Consider the following 18,471-nt stretch of genomic DNA (forward strand, 5'->3'; position numbering starts at 1 on the left):
TAAAAGTCTTAAGAGTTTTAGCTCTTACATTTAGGTCTTTGATTCATTTTGAGTTAATTTGACTATAGACACATCAACTTACTTCTGGCTATGTGTGTCTTTACACCAATACCACAGTGTCTTGAATAGAATTGAGAAGCCAGAAATAAGTTGATTATTGATGTAGAGAAACAAGAAACAGAATATTATAAATATATAATATAATTATATATATATTTAAATTTTATTTATTTATTTGGCTGCGTCGGGTCTTAGTTGTGGTACGTGGGATCTTCATTGTGTCGCTCTGGCTTCTCTTGTAGTGGCACTCGGGCTTCTCTCTAATTGTGGCACATGGGCTCTAGAGCGCATGGGCTCAGTAGTTGCGGCACGCTGGCCTAGTCGCCCTGTGGCATGTGGGATCTTAGTTCCCCAACCAGGGATTGAACCCGCGTCTCCTGCATTGGAAGGTGAATTCTTAACCACTGGACCACCAGGGAAGTCCCTGTAATGTAATTATAAAATATGTAATAAATATCAATACTTTGCCAAGGATAGTATTTGAATTAGAGTTCAGGTCTTTTGATGTCTAGCTCAGTGCTGTAACCTCTGGAACTAAATTTGGTCCTTTTTTTTTTGATGACTTTCCCTAGATTGTTTTTTGTTTGTTTGTACCTGCAAGAGAAGGAGCTTTTCCTTTATTGTGTTTTGGCCATTACTCTTTTTTGTCATTGACCTTTGTACTGATTTCTACTGTAATCATTGTTTCAAACGTACAACTCTATTCAGGCTAGAAAGCCATTTATTAAAAGTAACAAATACCATACCGTTCTGTTTTGGGTTTTGTCCGCACTGTGCAGCTTGCGAGATCGTAGTTACTTGACCAGGGATTGAACCTGGGCCCACAGCAGTGAAAGCACTGAGTCCTAACCACTGAACTGTCAGGGAATTCCCCCATATTGGTTTTAAATAGATGAAATTTGACTTAAATTTTTAAGTAACATCTTTAGACTGATGCATTTTCCAGATTCTCGCTACATTGTGGATGTTGTCATCAGTAGAGTACCAGCAGTAAAATTGCTGGCATTGTAAATAGCAGTGCCCTTTACTTACAGTATCAAAATTTGTGACAGTTGTGGAAAAACTTAAAGATTCCTGGGTGTCTTTCATTATTGAGTGAAATTTCTATCTGGGTAGAATAAACTTATTAAATGAATGATCAGAAATAGATTAAAACTTTTTTTTCATCATTAACAGTAGCAACTTGCTGAATAACTCAAAGAATAGTATTAAAGAGGCAATAATTACTATTATCTGCTGATGCTTCCATGCCCTTGCTTTCTCACTCCTTTTTCTAAATTCCTCAGGACTGAAATATGTTTTATTTTGAAATAGCTATTTTGGTTTTATTCATCCTGATCATTTTGAGGATCCTGTGGCTGGTCCTGTCAGAAAATGTTTCAGTTTAAGGACTATTTTAACTTTACATTTAAAATTAATTATCAATAAAATAAAATTAATTTATTATAAAACTAATAAGTTAAATTTTGGAGAGAAAAGATTTTGCACTGAGTTGATGGCTGAGACATCACCAAAATTCAAAGAACATAGAAGGATCAGATAGAAATTGCTGCCTTACACATTATTTCTTATAACAGTTTAGAATTAGGAGAAGGAAACTAAGATTTCTACTTAATACCAGGCACGTTTCACTCCATATCTTATTTAAATTTGTAAGAGTAAAATTTACTAGGAAAAAGCTTGATTCATTTTATCTTTAACAGTGAAACTAGAACGTGAAGCTGAAGAAGAACGAATACGAAAGCACAAAGCAGCTGCTGAGAAGGCTTTCCAGGAAGGAATTGCCAAAGCAAAACTAGTCATGCGTAGGACTCCAATTGGTACAGATAGAAACCATAATAGGTGAGTTATTAAACTTAATTTTTATCATCTTTTAGGGCTGCTATATTGTTGCTAGTTTGTACTAAGACTAGACAAGCTTCCCTGTTCGTGGATATTGGAAACAGAATTGCTCATCACACATTTATTTGAATATTTACTGTGCCAAATGCTAGGGTTATGAAGTTAAAGACATGACCCTGTCCTCAAAGATACCACAGATATGAAGCTTAAATTATGGTGATAGGAGAAATGTAATCCTAATAGAAGTCTTTAAAAATGGTAAGATATTTTAAATGCATACATTGTGTGGAACCTAAAGTAGTGAAATATTAGAAGTTATAAAAATTACAGATATTAAATGGATCTCAAATTCCCAAAATTTTAGTATTCTGTGCTTTACTTCAGGATTTGTATCTGCTGAATGTTCAGTGATATTCTGTAATCATCTTCCTCAACAATGAAGTCATTCTGTGCTCATGATCTTTCACTAACACATTAATATGTGGTTGTGATTTGTAGATACTGGCTCTTCTCAGATGAAGTTCCAGGTTTGTTCATTGAGAAAGGCTGGGTACATGACAGCATTGACTACCGATTCAGCCATCACCGAAAAGACCATGCAGACTCTCCTGATGAGGATTACTGTCCCCGTAGTATGTATATCTATTAGTTAGTTTACCCTGCTCAAGTAGGGTCAATATTAAGACTGTCTTTCCTCTGTCACTTTTTTCACTTTCTAAATTTCTCTATTGCCTTCTTAGGTAGATTTATTTGAGTGAGGTGGGAAGATGTGACATGCATAGCAGAAGGAAGGAAACTTAACATTTGATTATCAACTTTGTTCCAGGCATAGCGTGAAAAGATAAAGAACTTGAATATTAGGATGTTTGGGTATTAGATTTATACAAGTAGTTTTCAAACTTTGTTCCTTTGAAGTCTCTTTGTAGGTACTTCAAGGGCTGGAATTGAGGTAAGGGGCCAAGAGGGTGGTTATGTGTTTTTTTCCTCCACTTTAAAAATTCATTTATTTAATATTTATGGAGCATCTCTTATTTGCCAACCAATTTTTCATGTGCTGTGATACAAGATGGCAAACAAGACATAAAAGGTTCTGAATGTCAATTAACTAAAATTCTAGTGAGGAGAAACACAGCAAATATGTAACTAGAAATAAGTGACTGAGAAGGGTCATAAGGGGCACTGATAATGTTCTTCTTCTTGACTTGGGTTCTGGTTACATGAGTATGTTCAGTTTGTAAAATAGAAAAGTGTACTTTTCTAAATATAGATATTTGTGTGTATATATTCTTTCTTGACCTATACATAGATGTGCGTGTGTGTATGTGAGTGTGTGTGTGTGTGTGTATGTGTGTGTATATATATGTATATATTTCTTTTTTTCCCCCCCAAGAAAAAATTTTAATTTAAAAATACCAGATGGTTAGGTTAGATCAAGTTTTCTCAGCCTCACTGTTGTTGACATTTTGGGCCAGATAATTCTTTGTAGTGGGGGGTTGTCCTATGTGTTGTAAGTTATTTAGCATCCCTGGCCTCTACCCGCTGGATGCCATTAGTGACAACCAGATGTCACCAGATATTGCCAAATGTTCTCTAGGAGGCAGCATGGCTTTCTGTTGCGAACCATTGCGTTAGATTATACATAAGCTTCTTTCCAGCTGTACTTTATATAACCTAATGAAAATTGCTTCTCAAAAAGTAGTTTTCTTTCATTTTAGAGAAACTCATAACCCAAACTTTTAAACTCACAGAATCATTAAATAAGGAAATTAGTATATAGCCCAAAACTTCAAATTTAAGGCATTTTCTTGTTGAATTATGTTATTTGTTAGATTGTAGTACTTAGTAGAAAAGTCTAGTTTTGGTAGACTTTGTAAATAACCAGGTGAGGGCAGTAAATACGAAGTTAGGATCTTCAGACTTGAGAGAGATTCCAGTGGGATGAAGGACTGTGATTTTATGTCTCAGAAGCTTAATGGCTATTTTCAGAAATCAGGTCCACACAGTTACAGCTCTCAGGAGAAGACTGGCATCTACATCTCTTCACTTCTAGAGCATCCTGGTGGATGTTGTTCCTTCATGTTTTCTAGTTCCAGCATGGCAGAGTTTCTTCAGAATTACCTGACTGAAAAGACTAAACAAGGTTATGTGTTAGTATTGCAGGGAAGATGCTGCAGGTTAAAGGGGAGAGAAGGGGAGTAGGGGAGAGAACCAATTGTAGAATTAGGTAAGGCCTCAAATACAGGCTTAAGATCTATCTATAGTAATGTCATATATTAATATACAGGAGATGGTTTACAAAAAAGCTAATCATATTTGACATTTGAAGCCTCCAGGGGTAAGTTTGTAGTAGTTTATATATTTCAGTTGTGTCTACTTCACCACAGATGCCTTTGTGCTAAGCATCACGTACAAGGAACAGATTATTTATTTGCTCTGAGACATTTAGTCATCTCTCTCCATTCTATTGCAATAACTTGTAATAGTCTTAAACTTTGCCTGTTCAGCTGTATAGAGAGCAACTGTCTCAGATGATGTGCTTGTATGTAAGATGTTTAAGAGAAATTAGCATCTATTATACCTGTGGATATATTTAAGAGGCAGCATATGTGTTATTGGTTGTTGAATTTGCACTGTGTACTGCTTAGGTTTGAAACTAGGAATTGAGTATGTACTATATTCAGCCTAATGTATAAATTTTTCTTAGGTAAGAAAGCAAACCTAGGCAAAAATGTAAGCATGAACACACAACATGGACCAGCTACAGAAATTGCTGTAGAGACCACTATACCCAAACAGGGACAGAATCTATGGTAATGTGAGCATTCATCTGGTTGCTCTTTCTTTTTCTTTTTCAATGTTAAGAAAATAATTTATATAGTGAAACCCAGTGAGTTAGTGATTATCTATTAAGAGCATTTTGTGTGATTTTGATTTCTTGGATCTGTAAGCTCATTGCTTTAAAGGCAGACTTGATTTTTTTATAAGAATATATCTGTTTGTTTTAAGGTTTAGAATTTTATTTTTTCCTTGTAATGTAACTTTGTATATTATATGATAGATCTTACATAGCATTGGAAATGCCTTTCAGTCTGCTTGGCAATAGAAGTATTTAGGATTTTCATCTTTATTAAAGAAAAGGAATTGTAAATATAGCCATTAATCTTCCTTTGTGTCTATCCTGCTTTTAGGCAGGGAGCTAGGTTTTGAGAGGGTCCCTTCTACTTTTGTGATTGCATTAACTGCTTTAGCTGTGATCACCTTTAGTTTAATGACCTTTTGTCTTTTATTTTATTTTATTTTTTTTTTGTCTTTTATTTTTTGATATAACTTTACTCTGTGAAAGGGATATGGACAAGTGTGCCTATTTACTTTATAAAATTTGTCTCATATTACTTTTTATTTATTTATATGTTTGTTTGTTTGCTTATTTATTTATTTGGGCCTGCTCTGAGCGGTATGTGGGATCTTATCTTAGTTCCCCGACCAGGGATCGAACCCATGCCCCCTGAAGTGGAAGCCCGGAGCCTTAACCACTGGACCGCCAGGGAGGTCCCCTCATATTAAGTTTTAGTAGGAAACATTGGCTTCAGTGTCCTAAGATAAAGTTAACATTAGGTCTCATGGAAACAGTAAATTGTTCTACTTCTGAGCAAGGTTGGAATTCTGCTTTCCCAACTCCCACCACCAATCCTAGATCCCTTTCTTAATGTTTGATTCTTCCCTTTTTTTTCAGAGTTAACAGGGGTTTTTTTTGGTTTTTTGTTTTTGTTTTTTTGCCCCTACAGGTTTTTATGTGATAGTCAAAAGGAACTGGATGAGTTGCTAAACTGCCTTCACCCTCAGGGAATAAGAGAAAGTCAGCTTAAAGAGAGACTAGAGAAGAGGTAAGGGTTTTCATCTCGCTCCTCATATCTCCTCTTCAGCATTAGATATTATACATGCCTTAGGGGTTTTTTTGTTGTTGTTGTTTATCCATAAAAGCTTAAGTAAAAATTTTAAAAGTCTGTAACTCTTTTATGTTCTTGTTGTTTGGTATTTTCTTTTAAAATATTTATTTATTTTGGCTCCGCGGGGTCTTAGTTGCAGCACGTGGGATCTTCGCTGTGGCTTGTTTAGTTGTGGTATGCAGGATCTTTAGTTGTGTCATGCAGGCTTCTTAGAACTAAGTGGCATGCGTGTAGGATCTAGTTCCCCGACGAGGGATCGAACCTGGACCCCCTGCATTGGGAGCATGGAGTCTTACCCACTGGACCACCAGGGAAGTCCCATTGTTTGATATTTTCTGGACACCTCATGCTTGTTTGGAAAAGTATGCTTTTAAACGATGTATATACAAGACAGCAGGATTATTCATTGACTAACACGCCATACACCAGACTGAGAGCCTGATTGTAGTTAGGCAGCCTTGTAAGTGCAGTTCCACATTGGTTGGTATTCAGAAGTATTCTGTCGGTATCCAGAGTAGCACCAAAAATGAAAACAACCTAAATATTCATCAGCTGATGAATGGATAAACAAAATGTGGTATATCCATAAATTCAGCCATAAAAAGGAACAAAGTAATGAAATATCCTAGAAAGTGGGCAAACATTTTGCTGAGTCAAAGAAGCCAGACATAGAAAGGCCACATATTGTGTGATTTCATTTATATGAGACATCCACAATAGGCAAATTTTTTTTTTTTTTTTTGGCCGTACGGCGGGCCTCTCACTGTTGTGGTGTCTCCCGTTGCGGAGCACAGGCTCCGGACGCGCAGGCCCAGCAGCCATGGCCCACGGGCCCAGCCGCTCCGCGACATGTGGGCTCCTCCCAGACCGGGGCACGAACCCGCGTCCCCCACATTGGCAGGCAGACCCTCAACCACTGTGCCACCAGGGAAGCCCCACAGTAGGCAAATTTATAGTCAGAAAATAGATTAGTGGTTGCCAGGGGATGAGGGACGGGGAGAATTGAGAGTGACTGCTAACCCTTATGGGATTTCTTTATGGAGTGATGAAAATGTTTTGGAATTAGGTAGTTTTGATGCTTCTAAAGTGTGAAAACCACTGAACGTATAGGCTTTAAAATGGTGAGTTTAATGTTATGTGAATTATATCTCCAAGAGAAACCACACACAAAAAAACCTGCCTACAAAATTAGCATCAATATCAGTGCCGTCTAGATTTGCTAGTGTCCCTCCTGTTCTAGCAGTTGTTTCTATCAAAACTGGGATAGGTTTTGCCTTAAGGCCACCTTTAATATCTGCATGCTTTCATGCTGGAATTTAGGTTTAATTGAGGAGAGAAGGAAAATACTGTTCAGTACATACTCTGCAATTTTGAGACACTTTTGAGAGTGATAATGGGTACATCATTGGTTTTGGTCCACTGCTTAATGTATAAATGAATTAAAATTGTATTCAGAATCGTCCTGTCTTGATAACACTTAGATCAAAGAAGAAAATAAAGGGGAAATTATGTGGTAGAAGGCAGTGAAAGCAGAATCCTTTATAAGAACACCAGTGAGACACAATGTATAGTCAGAGGAAAATAATATTAAAACTCATTATTAAGCATGAAAAGGGAACTTAGTACTCAACTTCGATGACCTTGAACATTAGTTTTTGGTGTAAGAAGCCAACAGTGAAGCTTATGGCGAATCCAGGGTAGAGAGTCTTACTAGAGTCTTTATTACTGTGACCTCAAAAGGTTAATCTTCAGTGTGAAAGTGAACTCTGAAGGTCCTTGTGTAGGTTTTCAGCTCAAATTCATGTTTCTTCTGTGTTGTGAAGAATCCAGGCAGACAATTTAAAGTTTGTCTCCGGTTGGTAGCAATTTCTGGCAACTAACATAGGCAGATGCACACTCTCCCTGGAGGAGCATAACTTCAAACCAGGCCTCAAAGAATTTCCACAGATAAAATATCAAGAAACTCTTGGTAAAAAAAAAAAAACAATAAGCACCCCAAAAAAACCACACAAACCAGTTACCATGAATGAGAGCTAGGTAAAGAAACATACTTCAGATACTGGAATTACCATATACAGAACAAAATGTGTGTTTTTTAAATGAATCAAGGATAAGAGAAATTTGAAATTTGGTATGAGAAATATGAGACTATTAAACGAGAGATGAAAAGGATCTAAATAAGTCTTCTAGAAATAAAACATGTCATTCAAGTAATTGAAATTAATAGACCATTTTTTAAAGTTCCTTTATTCCTCTTCCCCTTTGCCTCAACTTTTCTAGGTACCAGGACATTATTCATTCTATTCATCTGGCCCGGAAGCCAAATTTGGGTCTAAAATCCTGTGATGGCAACCAGGAGCTTTTAAACTTCCTTCGTAGTGATCTCATTGAAGTTGCAACAAGGTTACAAAAGGGAGGACTTGGTTATGTGGAAGAAACATCAGAATTTGAAGCTCGGGTAAGAATATAAGGAAAACACCCTTTGAAATATTACTCATGGAAACTCGATTTGGAATTGTTCCCTGATATTGTTCTTGACTTTCCTAGATGACCCTGGGAATCATATTTGCATTTGTCTTGAAAGACACATGTGGAACCCTAAATTCTCTATGTACATATGATACTTTTCCTTTGTTATATTCTGCTGATATCCAGGAAAATCTAGTATTTGGCTCAGAACCTTTGTTCAAAAAGAGCTTTTCTATTAAGTTGAATGAAAACTAGTCCTGGAGTCTTAGTCATATAACATTATTTAACCTATCCATTCCCATGTACCTGTCCATTCCCATGTGATGCCTGTGCTGTAAGGTATGAAACATTTGTGTATCTTGCTTTTGTTCATTCTCTATACTTGATCAGCTTAGTTATACTTGTGTTCAGCAGCACTCATGCTGTTAAACAGGTACATTTCAGTGAAGGCACTTTTGTACTTAAGGACCCTTAAATATTATAGCTGAAACAGTTCAAGAGACCCTGTGTTCCACATTAGATTTTAGGTAACAAAGCTGGAGAAAAGATTGGAGAACACTGTCCATGAGTTATCACTGTAAAAATTTTTTTGTTAATTTTAAATAATAAAGTCCACGTAACTCCAAACATTAATATTTGTCTTTTCAAATTGTTCATTTGCATTATAACTGTGTTAATAGTTGTGTGATTTTTATGAGCAGTTGAACCTCCCACTGCCCTCCAATTTTCCCTCATTTATAAATACTTTCCATTTCTTTTAATCTTTAATGTCACTTTGGGGTACATAATAACACATGGAGTTGATATCGTAAATCTTTTACTGCCAGACTTTTGTATTTCTATTTCTTTGCTATTAGAATTAACAAATTATATATGCATCTTATATATGTAACTTTTTTTCATTAGTCTGGTTATGAATTCTTGGTACATTACCTGGGAAAAAGGTTTAAACATCTTATTGTTCTTAAAGATTTTTTTTTAGGAATTACTCAACCAAAAGAATTTCACCTGTTTCAAACATTACAGTTACTTTTTTGTTTATTTAGTAAATATCTATCAATAACCTACTTTGTGCCAAACCCGGGCCCACACCTTGCTAACGTTGGATTATCATCATTCTTTGTTTCTCTTTGTAGTTATAAAATGGTGGGGGGTTTTTTTGTTTTTGTTTTTGTTTGCGGTACGCGGGCCTCTCACTGTTGCGGCCTCTCCCGTTGGGGAGCACAGGCTCCGGACACGCAGGCTCAGCGGCCATGGCTCACGGGCCCAGCTGCTCCGCGATATGTGGGATCCTCCCAGACCGGGGCACAAACCCGCTTCCCCTTCATCGGCAGGCGGACTCTCAACCACTGCACCGCCAGGGAAGCCCCTAAAATGGTATTTTTTTAATTGGCATGTGTTGTGTGACTGAGAAGGTAGTTTCAGTTCTTAAGAGCATGATTTGGATCAAAGTGATTTAGTTTATGCTTCCTCATCCATAAAATAAATGTGAGGCTTAGATGAGATCAAGTATGTAAAATTATCTGGCTTATAGGTTGTAAGCTGTTAGGTTGGTAAATTTTTACTTTCCTTCTCAGTTTTTCTTTGCCTTGAGACTGTCATTTGCACGTAGTAGGCACTCAGTCACTGAGTGTATGAATGAGTTCAGTAACTTCCTTTAAGTAGAGCAAGTTTCAGCCTCCCATGGATCCCTTCATCAGGGAAATCCAAGTAGTCGGCTACTTTCAAATGCATAAGCCATCCATTGAACTGAGGAACCCAGTTAAATTAATGTTATGTGACCAAGTTGGGTCTAGGTTGATTTGAATTTAATCGAGGATTGTCTATTTCATCTTTCTCTTGGCCTTTTACTCAGTCTGGTTTTTAAATCTTTTTCTGTAGGTGATCTCACTAGAGAAACTGAAGGATTTTGGCGAGTGTGTGATTGCCCTTCAAGCCAGTGTCATAAAGAAATTTCTCCAAGGCTTCATGGCTCCCAAGCAAAAGAGAAGAAAACTCCAAAGTGAAGATTCAGCAAAGACTGAAGAGGTGGATGAAGAGAAAAAAATGGCAGAGGAAGCAAAGGTATTTAGCTAATGAAGATGTAGTTTTATGACTGCGTAGAAGTATGTGATCTGGTTTTAAAATTATCTAACCCTATGCTTTTTAGTTACATAAGCACTGTTCCCTAGCCAGTGTTTGATCTTTATCGCTTTCTCCAAATGTTGTAGTTTTCAAACTGGTCTGTGGAGCACAGCCCTGCCTGTAAAGCTGGATAGTGTGTTAGAGTCCCCCCTCCCACTTTACCAGAGCTAATTCCTTTTTTTAAAAGGTGGTGGTTTTTAAACTTTTAAGAATTGTAAAATATACATAATGAACAACTTAGCCACTTTTACATGTGTGGTTCTGTGTCATTAAGTACATTCACGTTGTTCTGTAACTATTACTACCATCCATCTCCAGAATTTTTTTATCTTCCCAAAGCAAAACTATGCCCTTTAAACACTAAACTACCCATTTCACCCTCCTGCCCAATCCCTGGCAACCATCATTTTCCTTCTTTGTCTATGAATTTGACTACTCTAGGTACCTCATATAAAGTGGAATCATACTGTATTTGTCCTTTTGTGACTGGTTTATTTAACTTCCTCAAAGTTATCTACATTGTAGCATATGCCAGAATTTCCTTCCTTTTTAAGACTGAATAATATTCCATTGTGTGTATAGGCCATATTTTGTTTATTGGTCCATCGGTGGACACTTGGGTCACTTCCACCTTTTTTTTAATTTTTATTTTATTTATTTATTTATTTATTTTTGGCTGCATTGGGTCTTTGTTGCTGCGCGTGGGTTTTCTCTAGTTGCAGTGAGCGGGGGCTACTCTTCGTTGCGGTGCGCGGGCTTCTTATGGTGGCTTCTCTTGTTGCAGAGCACGGGCTCCAGGCACGCAGGCTTCAGTAGTTATGGCATGCAGGCTCAGTAGTTGTGGCTCTTGGGCTCTAGAGCACAGGCTCAGTAGTTGTGGCTCACAGGCTTAGTTGCCCCGCGGCACATGAGATCTTCCTGGACCAGGGATTGAACCCGTGTCCCCTGCATTGGCAGGCGGACTCTCAACCACTGTGCCACTAGGGAAGCCCTACCTTGTGGTTTTGATTTACATTTCCCTAGTAATTGGTGATGTTGAGCATCTTTTCATGTGCTTATTGGCTGCTTATCTTTTGGGGGAAATGTCTTTCTGCGTCATTTGGCTATTTTTAAATTTCTTTGTGGGGGTGGGGTGGGGAGATGTGTGGGTTCCTTATATGTTCTGAATATTAATCCTTTATCAGATACATGATTTGCAAATATAATCTCCCATTTCGTGAGCTGCTTGTTCAGTTTTTTTTTTTTTAGCCGTGCCGAGCAGCACGTGGGATTTTAGTACCCTGACCAAGGATTGAACCCCTGCCCACTGCAGTGGAAACGCGGAGTCCTAACAACTGGACTGCCAGGGAATTACCTGCTTTTTCATTCTGTTGATGGTGTCTTTTGACGCAAAAAGTTTTAAACTTCGATGAAGTTCAACTTACCTGTTTTTTCTTTTTTTGCCTCTGCTGTTGGTGTCAAATCCAATGTCATGAAGCTTTCCTCCTGTATTTTATTCTATAGGTTTTATAGTCTGAGCTTTTACATTTAGATCTTTGATCCATTTTGAGTTAATTTTTGTATATAGTATAAAGTAAGGGTCCAACTTCATTTTTTTGTATGTGTATAATCCAGTTTTCTGGGGTTTTTTATTTTAGAAGTAGCTCATTGTAAGTAAATCAAATGTGAGAGGTAGATACAATATGAGACAATTCCCATTTTAGTTTTGCCACACACCCCCCCCCCAAGGACATCACTCTTTAATAGTTTGACGTGTTTCTGTGTACATACAAAGATAGTTTTGTTGGATTTTTACAGAATGGAACCCTCTGCATAATATTCTGCAGTTTTTCACTCGTCAGCATATCCTAGGCATCTGTCCTCTCGCTCTGTCAGTCCGCATAGATCATCCTGGTATTATTTGGGTGTTTTTGGTTGTTGTTTGTTTTGTTTTGTTTTTTTAACATCCTAATTCCTTATTGATGAACATTATGCTGTCTCTGGTTTTTCTTTTTTAGGATAATTAGCAGCTCCATTTTTTTCTGTTTTGTGTATTAGATTTCTGCTTAAGATTACTTGTGAAGAAAAGAATTTGAAAATACTACATTAAGGGAGCTGTCCCAGCCATTATCCAGTGGAATACTTTCCCTTGTTTTTGACTTCCCTCCCTCCCTCCCTCCTTTCCTTTCTTTCACAAACATCTGGTAAAGGCTTGCCTGTGCCAGTCATTGTGCAAAAGTCTGGGGGTTTTGATCATAAGTAGAAGCCGGAAGTCCTTGCTCTCAAGGAACTCTGAATGTGAGAGATGGTTGGAGTAGAGTGACAAGTATGTTGAGAAAGAGCAGTGCTTGGCTCTCCTGTGAGGGATACCAGGGCAGCTTAGAACTTCCCAGAGAAGAGAATCTATCAGCTGGATTTTTGAAGAACAGGTAGAAATTAATTAGGTTGTGGAAGGGGGGTGGGCATAATGTTTGTTAGGTTGAGCTGAAATTGCCTTCTCATCATTGACAGCTGGTCCTTGTTTTGCCCTCTGAGTTTACACAGAATGAGTTTACTCTCTAAAGGTCCTCTGGTAGTCGTACATAGTTGTCATGTTCCCCCTGGGTTTCTTCCTGAGGCCAAGAGTGATATGTGATACAGGAAAGAACATGTTGGGTCAGAGGTGAGTAGAGAACTAAGATTCAGTTAGGTAAACGTTTAACTATTAATTCATGGCATAGACTCAGAGATTTCACACATGTAAAGTCTTTATTGAATTTGTTACAATATTGCTACTGTTTTATGATTTGGATTTTTGGCCGGGGAGATATGTGGGATCTTAGCTCCCCAACCAGGGATGGAACCCAGGCTCCCTGCATTGGAAGGCGAAGTCTTAACCACTGAATCGCGAGGGAAGTCCTAGTATTTTTCTTGATGTGATCTTTCCTTGCCATTTCTTGACTCAATAACATTTTTCTTCTCATTGGGAACTAGTAGCTGTAGAGTTCTCATTTAAGTTCTTTTTTAGTATTTAACCCCATAGCGAAGTAACCTCTTTTTAGCTTGTCATATGAGACGATTCTTAGATTGATTGGGGAGGAAAATATGAGCACTTTGCAGATTTAACCTTGAGGCCCAGACACACAGTACACAAATGGAAAACATGGAAGAGTTTCTTGGAAAATCAATTAGGCTGCCTACTAAGTAGTTCAGCAATGTTCTCCATTAAAATGGCATCATGCCCTGCAGTTCCCCACCGAAGGTCAGCCTTGCCACAGCTCTGAAATTTTCCACTGTCCTTTGCTTTGAAGGTTTCCACTTAGCATGGGCCAGGGTTTTTTCAGTTGGCACTAGGTTGTTGCATGAGCTAATATCAGTCCCTAATCTGTGCTTCAGTTTCCTTATTTGAAAAAGTAGATTATCTCTCAAATCCCTTTTTGTAATAGTCAATTATTTCAAATATTTAATTTTTTTTTCATTTTCTTGCATTAAATGGGAAAGACGTATAATTTGGCCAAATCCTGGGTTCTGTTAGACTCTCTTTTTGCTTTGGATGCATTTGTCCCTGATTATCTGTTTTTCCATTTTAAACGTTCTTTTATGGAAGAATATGGTCTGAAGCCTCATTATATTCTTGCCAAGATATATTGCCTTTTTACTGTTAGGTAAAGGGATTAATGGTGACTTGCACATAAGGTGGCTTCCCCTTGATTTTGTTATACGCACTTCTACCACTTCTAACTAGGTCCCAACTTCATTTAAATATGCTAAAGAATTTGACTTTTTCATCAGCTTTGTGTGTCCAGCTTCCCAGCAGTACTGCAAAACAATATTTACTTGATGCTACCGTGTTGTATGTCAGAACTTTATCTTGCTGCCGTTCCTGTGTTTTTAAAAAGTCTTCGATATGGTGGGGGTTTTTTGTTTTGTTTTTAATGTTCTGGACTGGAATTTTGTGCAGTGGGAGGCTACTTAAGATGTTCTTTAAAATCTGAGTGCCTATTGTTTTCGCCCTCGAAATTAGAGGCTAGCTGGAGACGAGGCTGGTCTAGATGGATAACTCAGTGGATAAAACAGGATCTAATGTATAATGCCAGGAGCGTTGGATTGGGGATTGGGAGACCTGGCCCTAAATTGCTGTGAGACCTTGGGCAAACTTTCTTTTCACGAAAAATAATAAATGAACATTACACACATGTGCACAGACATTCATAGCAGTGTTTGTTATTCAGCATAGTCAAAAAGCAGAAACAGTCCAAATGTCTGCCAACTAATGAATGGATAAACAAAATGGATGTATTACTCAGCAGTTAAAATGGAGTGAACTGCTGTTACATGCTGGGATGTGGATGAAGCTAGAAAACATTATGCTCAGTAAAAGAAGCCAGTCACAAAAGGCCACATGTTATATGAAATGTCAGAATAAGTAAATCTATAAAGCAAAAGAAGATTGTGGTTGCCTAGGGCCGGGGAAGTGGTGGGTTAGGGTAGGGAATGGGGAATGACAAGGTTTCTTTTTTGGGTGATGAAAGTGTTCTAAAATTAAGATTATGTTGATAGTTGTACAACTCTGCAAATATATGAAAAGGCATTGACTGTACACTTTACAGGGGGAACTTGTTATCGATAGTATATAAATTATATCAGTAAATCTGTTTTTAAAATGAGGCTAAATAAAAAAAAAAATGAGGCTAAATAAGCTTATTCTCAAGATCTCTTCCAGTTTTTTATATATATATATATAAATTTATTTTATTTATTTTTGGCTGTGTTGGGTCTTTGTTGCTGAGCGCGGACTTTCTCTAGTTGCGGCGAGCGGGGCCTACTCTTCATTGTGGTGCGCGGGCTTCTCACTGCGGTGGCTTCTCTTGTTGTGGAGCACGGGCTCTGGGCGCACGGGCTTCAGTAGTTGTGGCTCATGGGCTCTAGAGCGCAGGCTTAGTAGTTGTGGCACACGGGCTTAGTTGCTCTGAGGCGTGTGGGATCTTTCCGGACCAGGGCTTGAACCCATGTCCCCTGCATTGGTAGGCGGATTCTTAACCCCTGCGTCACCAGGGAAGCCCCTCTTTCAGATTTTTGTTTGTTTCTTTTAATGAGGCCACATGTGCTGGGTGTTCAGATTTTATAATTTATAGGAAATAAGTAAAAAGCAGTACTGTATACTGATGATTTTTTTTGTGTGTGTGGTACGCGGGCCTCTCACTGTTGTGGCCTCTCCCGTTGCGGAGCACAGGCTCCGGATGCGCAGGCTCAGCGGCCATGGCTCATGGGCCTAGCTGCTCTGTGGCATGTGGGATCTTCCCGGACCGGGGCACGAACCCATGTCCTCTGCATCAGCAGGTGGACTCTCAACCACTGCGCCACCAGGGAAGCCCAACTGATGATTTTTTTAATGCTTTTGTTGCATCTGACTGTCCACTAGAGGACAGCAAAGCCCATTTTAACCATTCCTTGGCTAATTGAGTGTTCTCAGTAACACTCTTTTAGGAACCAAACCTGAAATTCTTAAATATATGTTCCACTGAATGAAGAGATTTGCATTAATTATTACAGTAAGAGAATCTGTGGTACCGTATATGTCAGCTCTCCATTACATTAGGGGAGAAGACCTGCAAGGCACCTGTGATTGTAGATCTCACATCCTACTGAGGAGCTCTGAAAAGGGAAGGAAGGAAATTGTATTTCAAAGGCAGATGTTGAAATATCTTCACTGCAGGTTGGAGTAAGGAATGAGTCAGTTTCCATTAGAACTTTAGCAGCCTCTTAAATAGATTTTTTCGATGTGTTTGTTACTTATCCTCATTATTCATAAATTTATACACACAAGACTCTCAGTGGTTCTCTGTTTCTATAGGAAAGGGAATAGACAGCCTTTGGTCCCCTCCCTGAACTCTCACACTACAGCTTCAGAAGTAGCTCAACTGTCTTTGTCCCTTGGCAGCTCATTTTCAAATTGAGCTGTGGCCTTTCAGGGATAACGGGCCTTTCTTAAAGGAGGAAGACTATTACTTAAAATAGGCTTTTTGCCTAGGACAGGGCAGTGAAACCAAGCAGTGCTGTTGTCAGTTAGCTAGAGCTAGCCAGGTTGTATAATAAAAGTAGCCAGCATGGCTAACTTTAGTTCAGTCATGACTGAGTTAAGCAGTATGACCTCCACAAGGTAGATGAGAGTGAGATAACCTAGTCTCTCAGCTTCTGGTATACTGCCGAAGCTTTACCTTGTCCAGCTCTGTTGTATTTTCTGACTGTCTGAGAATGATGTCCCCTATAATGGCATTTGTTTAAATGGATGCTCACCTAATTGTTTAGGCTTTTTTAGTGCTTTGAAAACATCCCCAAAAGTCACCTTTTAATTAATAAAACAGCAATACAAATAAATGAATTATCCTAAAATGGCATTTTTGTTCCTCCTCAGAATGTATATTTTATAGAGGGAGGGTTGAAAATTCCTAATTACATTTTTCTCCATTCTCTTTTACTTTGCTAATTCTAAATTAATTTGCATTTTCTGATGAAGAGTGGAGACAGTGTGGATTATGCTGAGAGTAACTGCCCAGAATGAAATCAGGCCAACCCCTGGGACTTTACAGATTTCACTTAAGTTAGAAGTTGGTGATAAAGTCAAGAGAATATTTCATATCAGTACTTAATACTTTTAAGGATTATAGAATGCTTTATAGATACTATTTACTATTTCTTGGCCCTATAATCTGGGATTATGGTACATATTAGTGCAGAAACTGATAATCTTACTGACCAAGCTACATGACATTGTTGCATACTAGCATTATTTACACAGTACAAGTGTTCCTGCTTTTAAATGATACTGAATCTTTAAGTGGATTTCACTAGAAGTGACATGTTTCTAGTCATTTCCCCCTCCTTGAATTCTTTGTGTGACCTCTGGCAACTTTTTTCCACCCTTCCGAGCCTTGGTTTCTTCTGTAAGATAAATGGGTTAGACCAGAGGAGCTCTAGGAGGTGAATGTATCAGGATGCTCTCGTATCTTTACCGAGTTGTAGTCCTCTCTCTGTGTATACTGTCAGTATTATGTGAAAAATCCACATTTCATGTCTTTGAAGTCATTGTAGTAATGCTGGCCTGGTTTGGTCTCTGTTTAGGTCGCATCTGCTCTGGAAAAATGGAAGACAGCAATCCGTGAAGCTCAGACTTTTTCCAGAATGCATGTTCTGCTTGGGATGCTTGATGCCTGTATCAAATGGGATATGTCAGCAGAAAATGCTAGATGCAAAGTTTGTCGAAAGAAAGGTATATTTAAATCAGAGTTGTTTATCTGAGTGTATTAGGCACTAGGACTTCCATTTCCAAGATCTTTTATCCCTCAAGAATTCTGTGTACACAACTTTTAAATGTGGTGGTGGTGGTCCAGATTTTACCTTCTCCTGAAAGCCCATAAAATGCTAGTCGTTAAAGTCACACGCTCGCAAATCACAGCAGGCCCTTTGTGCCTCAGTTTTGAGTATAAAATAAGAGCAGTTGATCTCGCCAATTCTTAGATTTTCTATAGGGAACAAATTAGTTTTAACTAAAAATTTAAATCTCTCATTATCTCTTAATTTTACTCATCCATGAAGTAAGGTGGGTGCTACCAGTAGAGGGCAGTATTTGAACGTTGTGAAGAATAGTCGGGTTTGGACCTTCTGGCATGGAATCCTACAGAGCAAAGCATTTGGACTGTTTAATGCTGAGAACTTTTAGAGCCCCATTATGTGTAAAAGGAACTAGATGGCTAAAAGCCCCCCAGTGGTTGACTTCTCAGTGGCTAAAGCTGTTTTGTGATTTACTTTACAAGGATGAAAAGACCTATGTAAAATCATTCAGTTGCTCTAAAAACTGATGTAGAATGACGGTTGGAGAGGGGAAGTTATCATTTAAATTGGTTTGGTGTATTTTCAAATGTAGGGAAACCGAATGGCTTAGGAGAACAATATCAGATATGAATCGGGAAGCATTTGTGTCATCGGGGAGGAGGAGGAAGGGCAAAAAATGTAATACTTCATGGGAGATTCGTTTCTTTTTTTTTTTTTTTTTTTTTTTTTTTGGTTTCGG

The 18,471-nt window shown here is 38.2% G+C and overlaps 1 protein-coding gene across 2 annotated transcripts in view; it reads left to right on the forward strand.

The window, feature by feature from the left end:
• BAZ1B (bromodomain adjacent to zinc finger domain 1B) overlaps positions 1 to 18,471 on the forward strand; it is a 65,569-nt gene that overhangs the window by 38,152 nt on the left and 8,946 nt on the right. For both annotated transcript variants that reach the window (XM_024747184.1, XM_024747185.1), the window contains exons 8-14: positions 1,764 to 1,902; positions 2,401 to 2,534; positions 4,607 to 4,712; positions 5,688 to 5,786; positions 8,130 to 8,307; positions 10,200 to 10,382; positions 17,523 to 17,670. In XM_024747184.1, the coding sequence (XP_024602952.1) occupies positions 1,764 to 1,902; positions 2,401 to 2,534; positions 4,607 to 4,712; positions 5,688 to 5,786; positions 8,130 to 8,307; positions 10,200 to 10,382; positions 17,523 to 17,670 (987 nt within the window). The remainder of the gene's footprint in view (positions 1 to 1,763; positions 1,903 to 2,400; positions 2,535 to 4,606; positions 4,713 to 5,687; positions 5,787 to 8,129; positions 8,308 to 10,199; positions 10,383 to 17,522; positions 17,671 to 18,471) is intronic.

This window comes from Neophocaena asiaeorientalis, unplaced genomic scaffold (genome assembly GCF_003031525.2).
Source record: "Neophocaena asiaeorientalis asiaeorientalis breed wild unplaced genomic scaffold, Neophocaena_asiaeorientalis_V1.1 scaffold607, whole genome shotgun sequence".
NCBI lineage: Eukaryota > Metazoa > Chordata > Mammalia > Artiodactyla > Phocoenidae > Neophocaena > Neophocaena asiaeorientalis.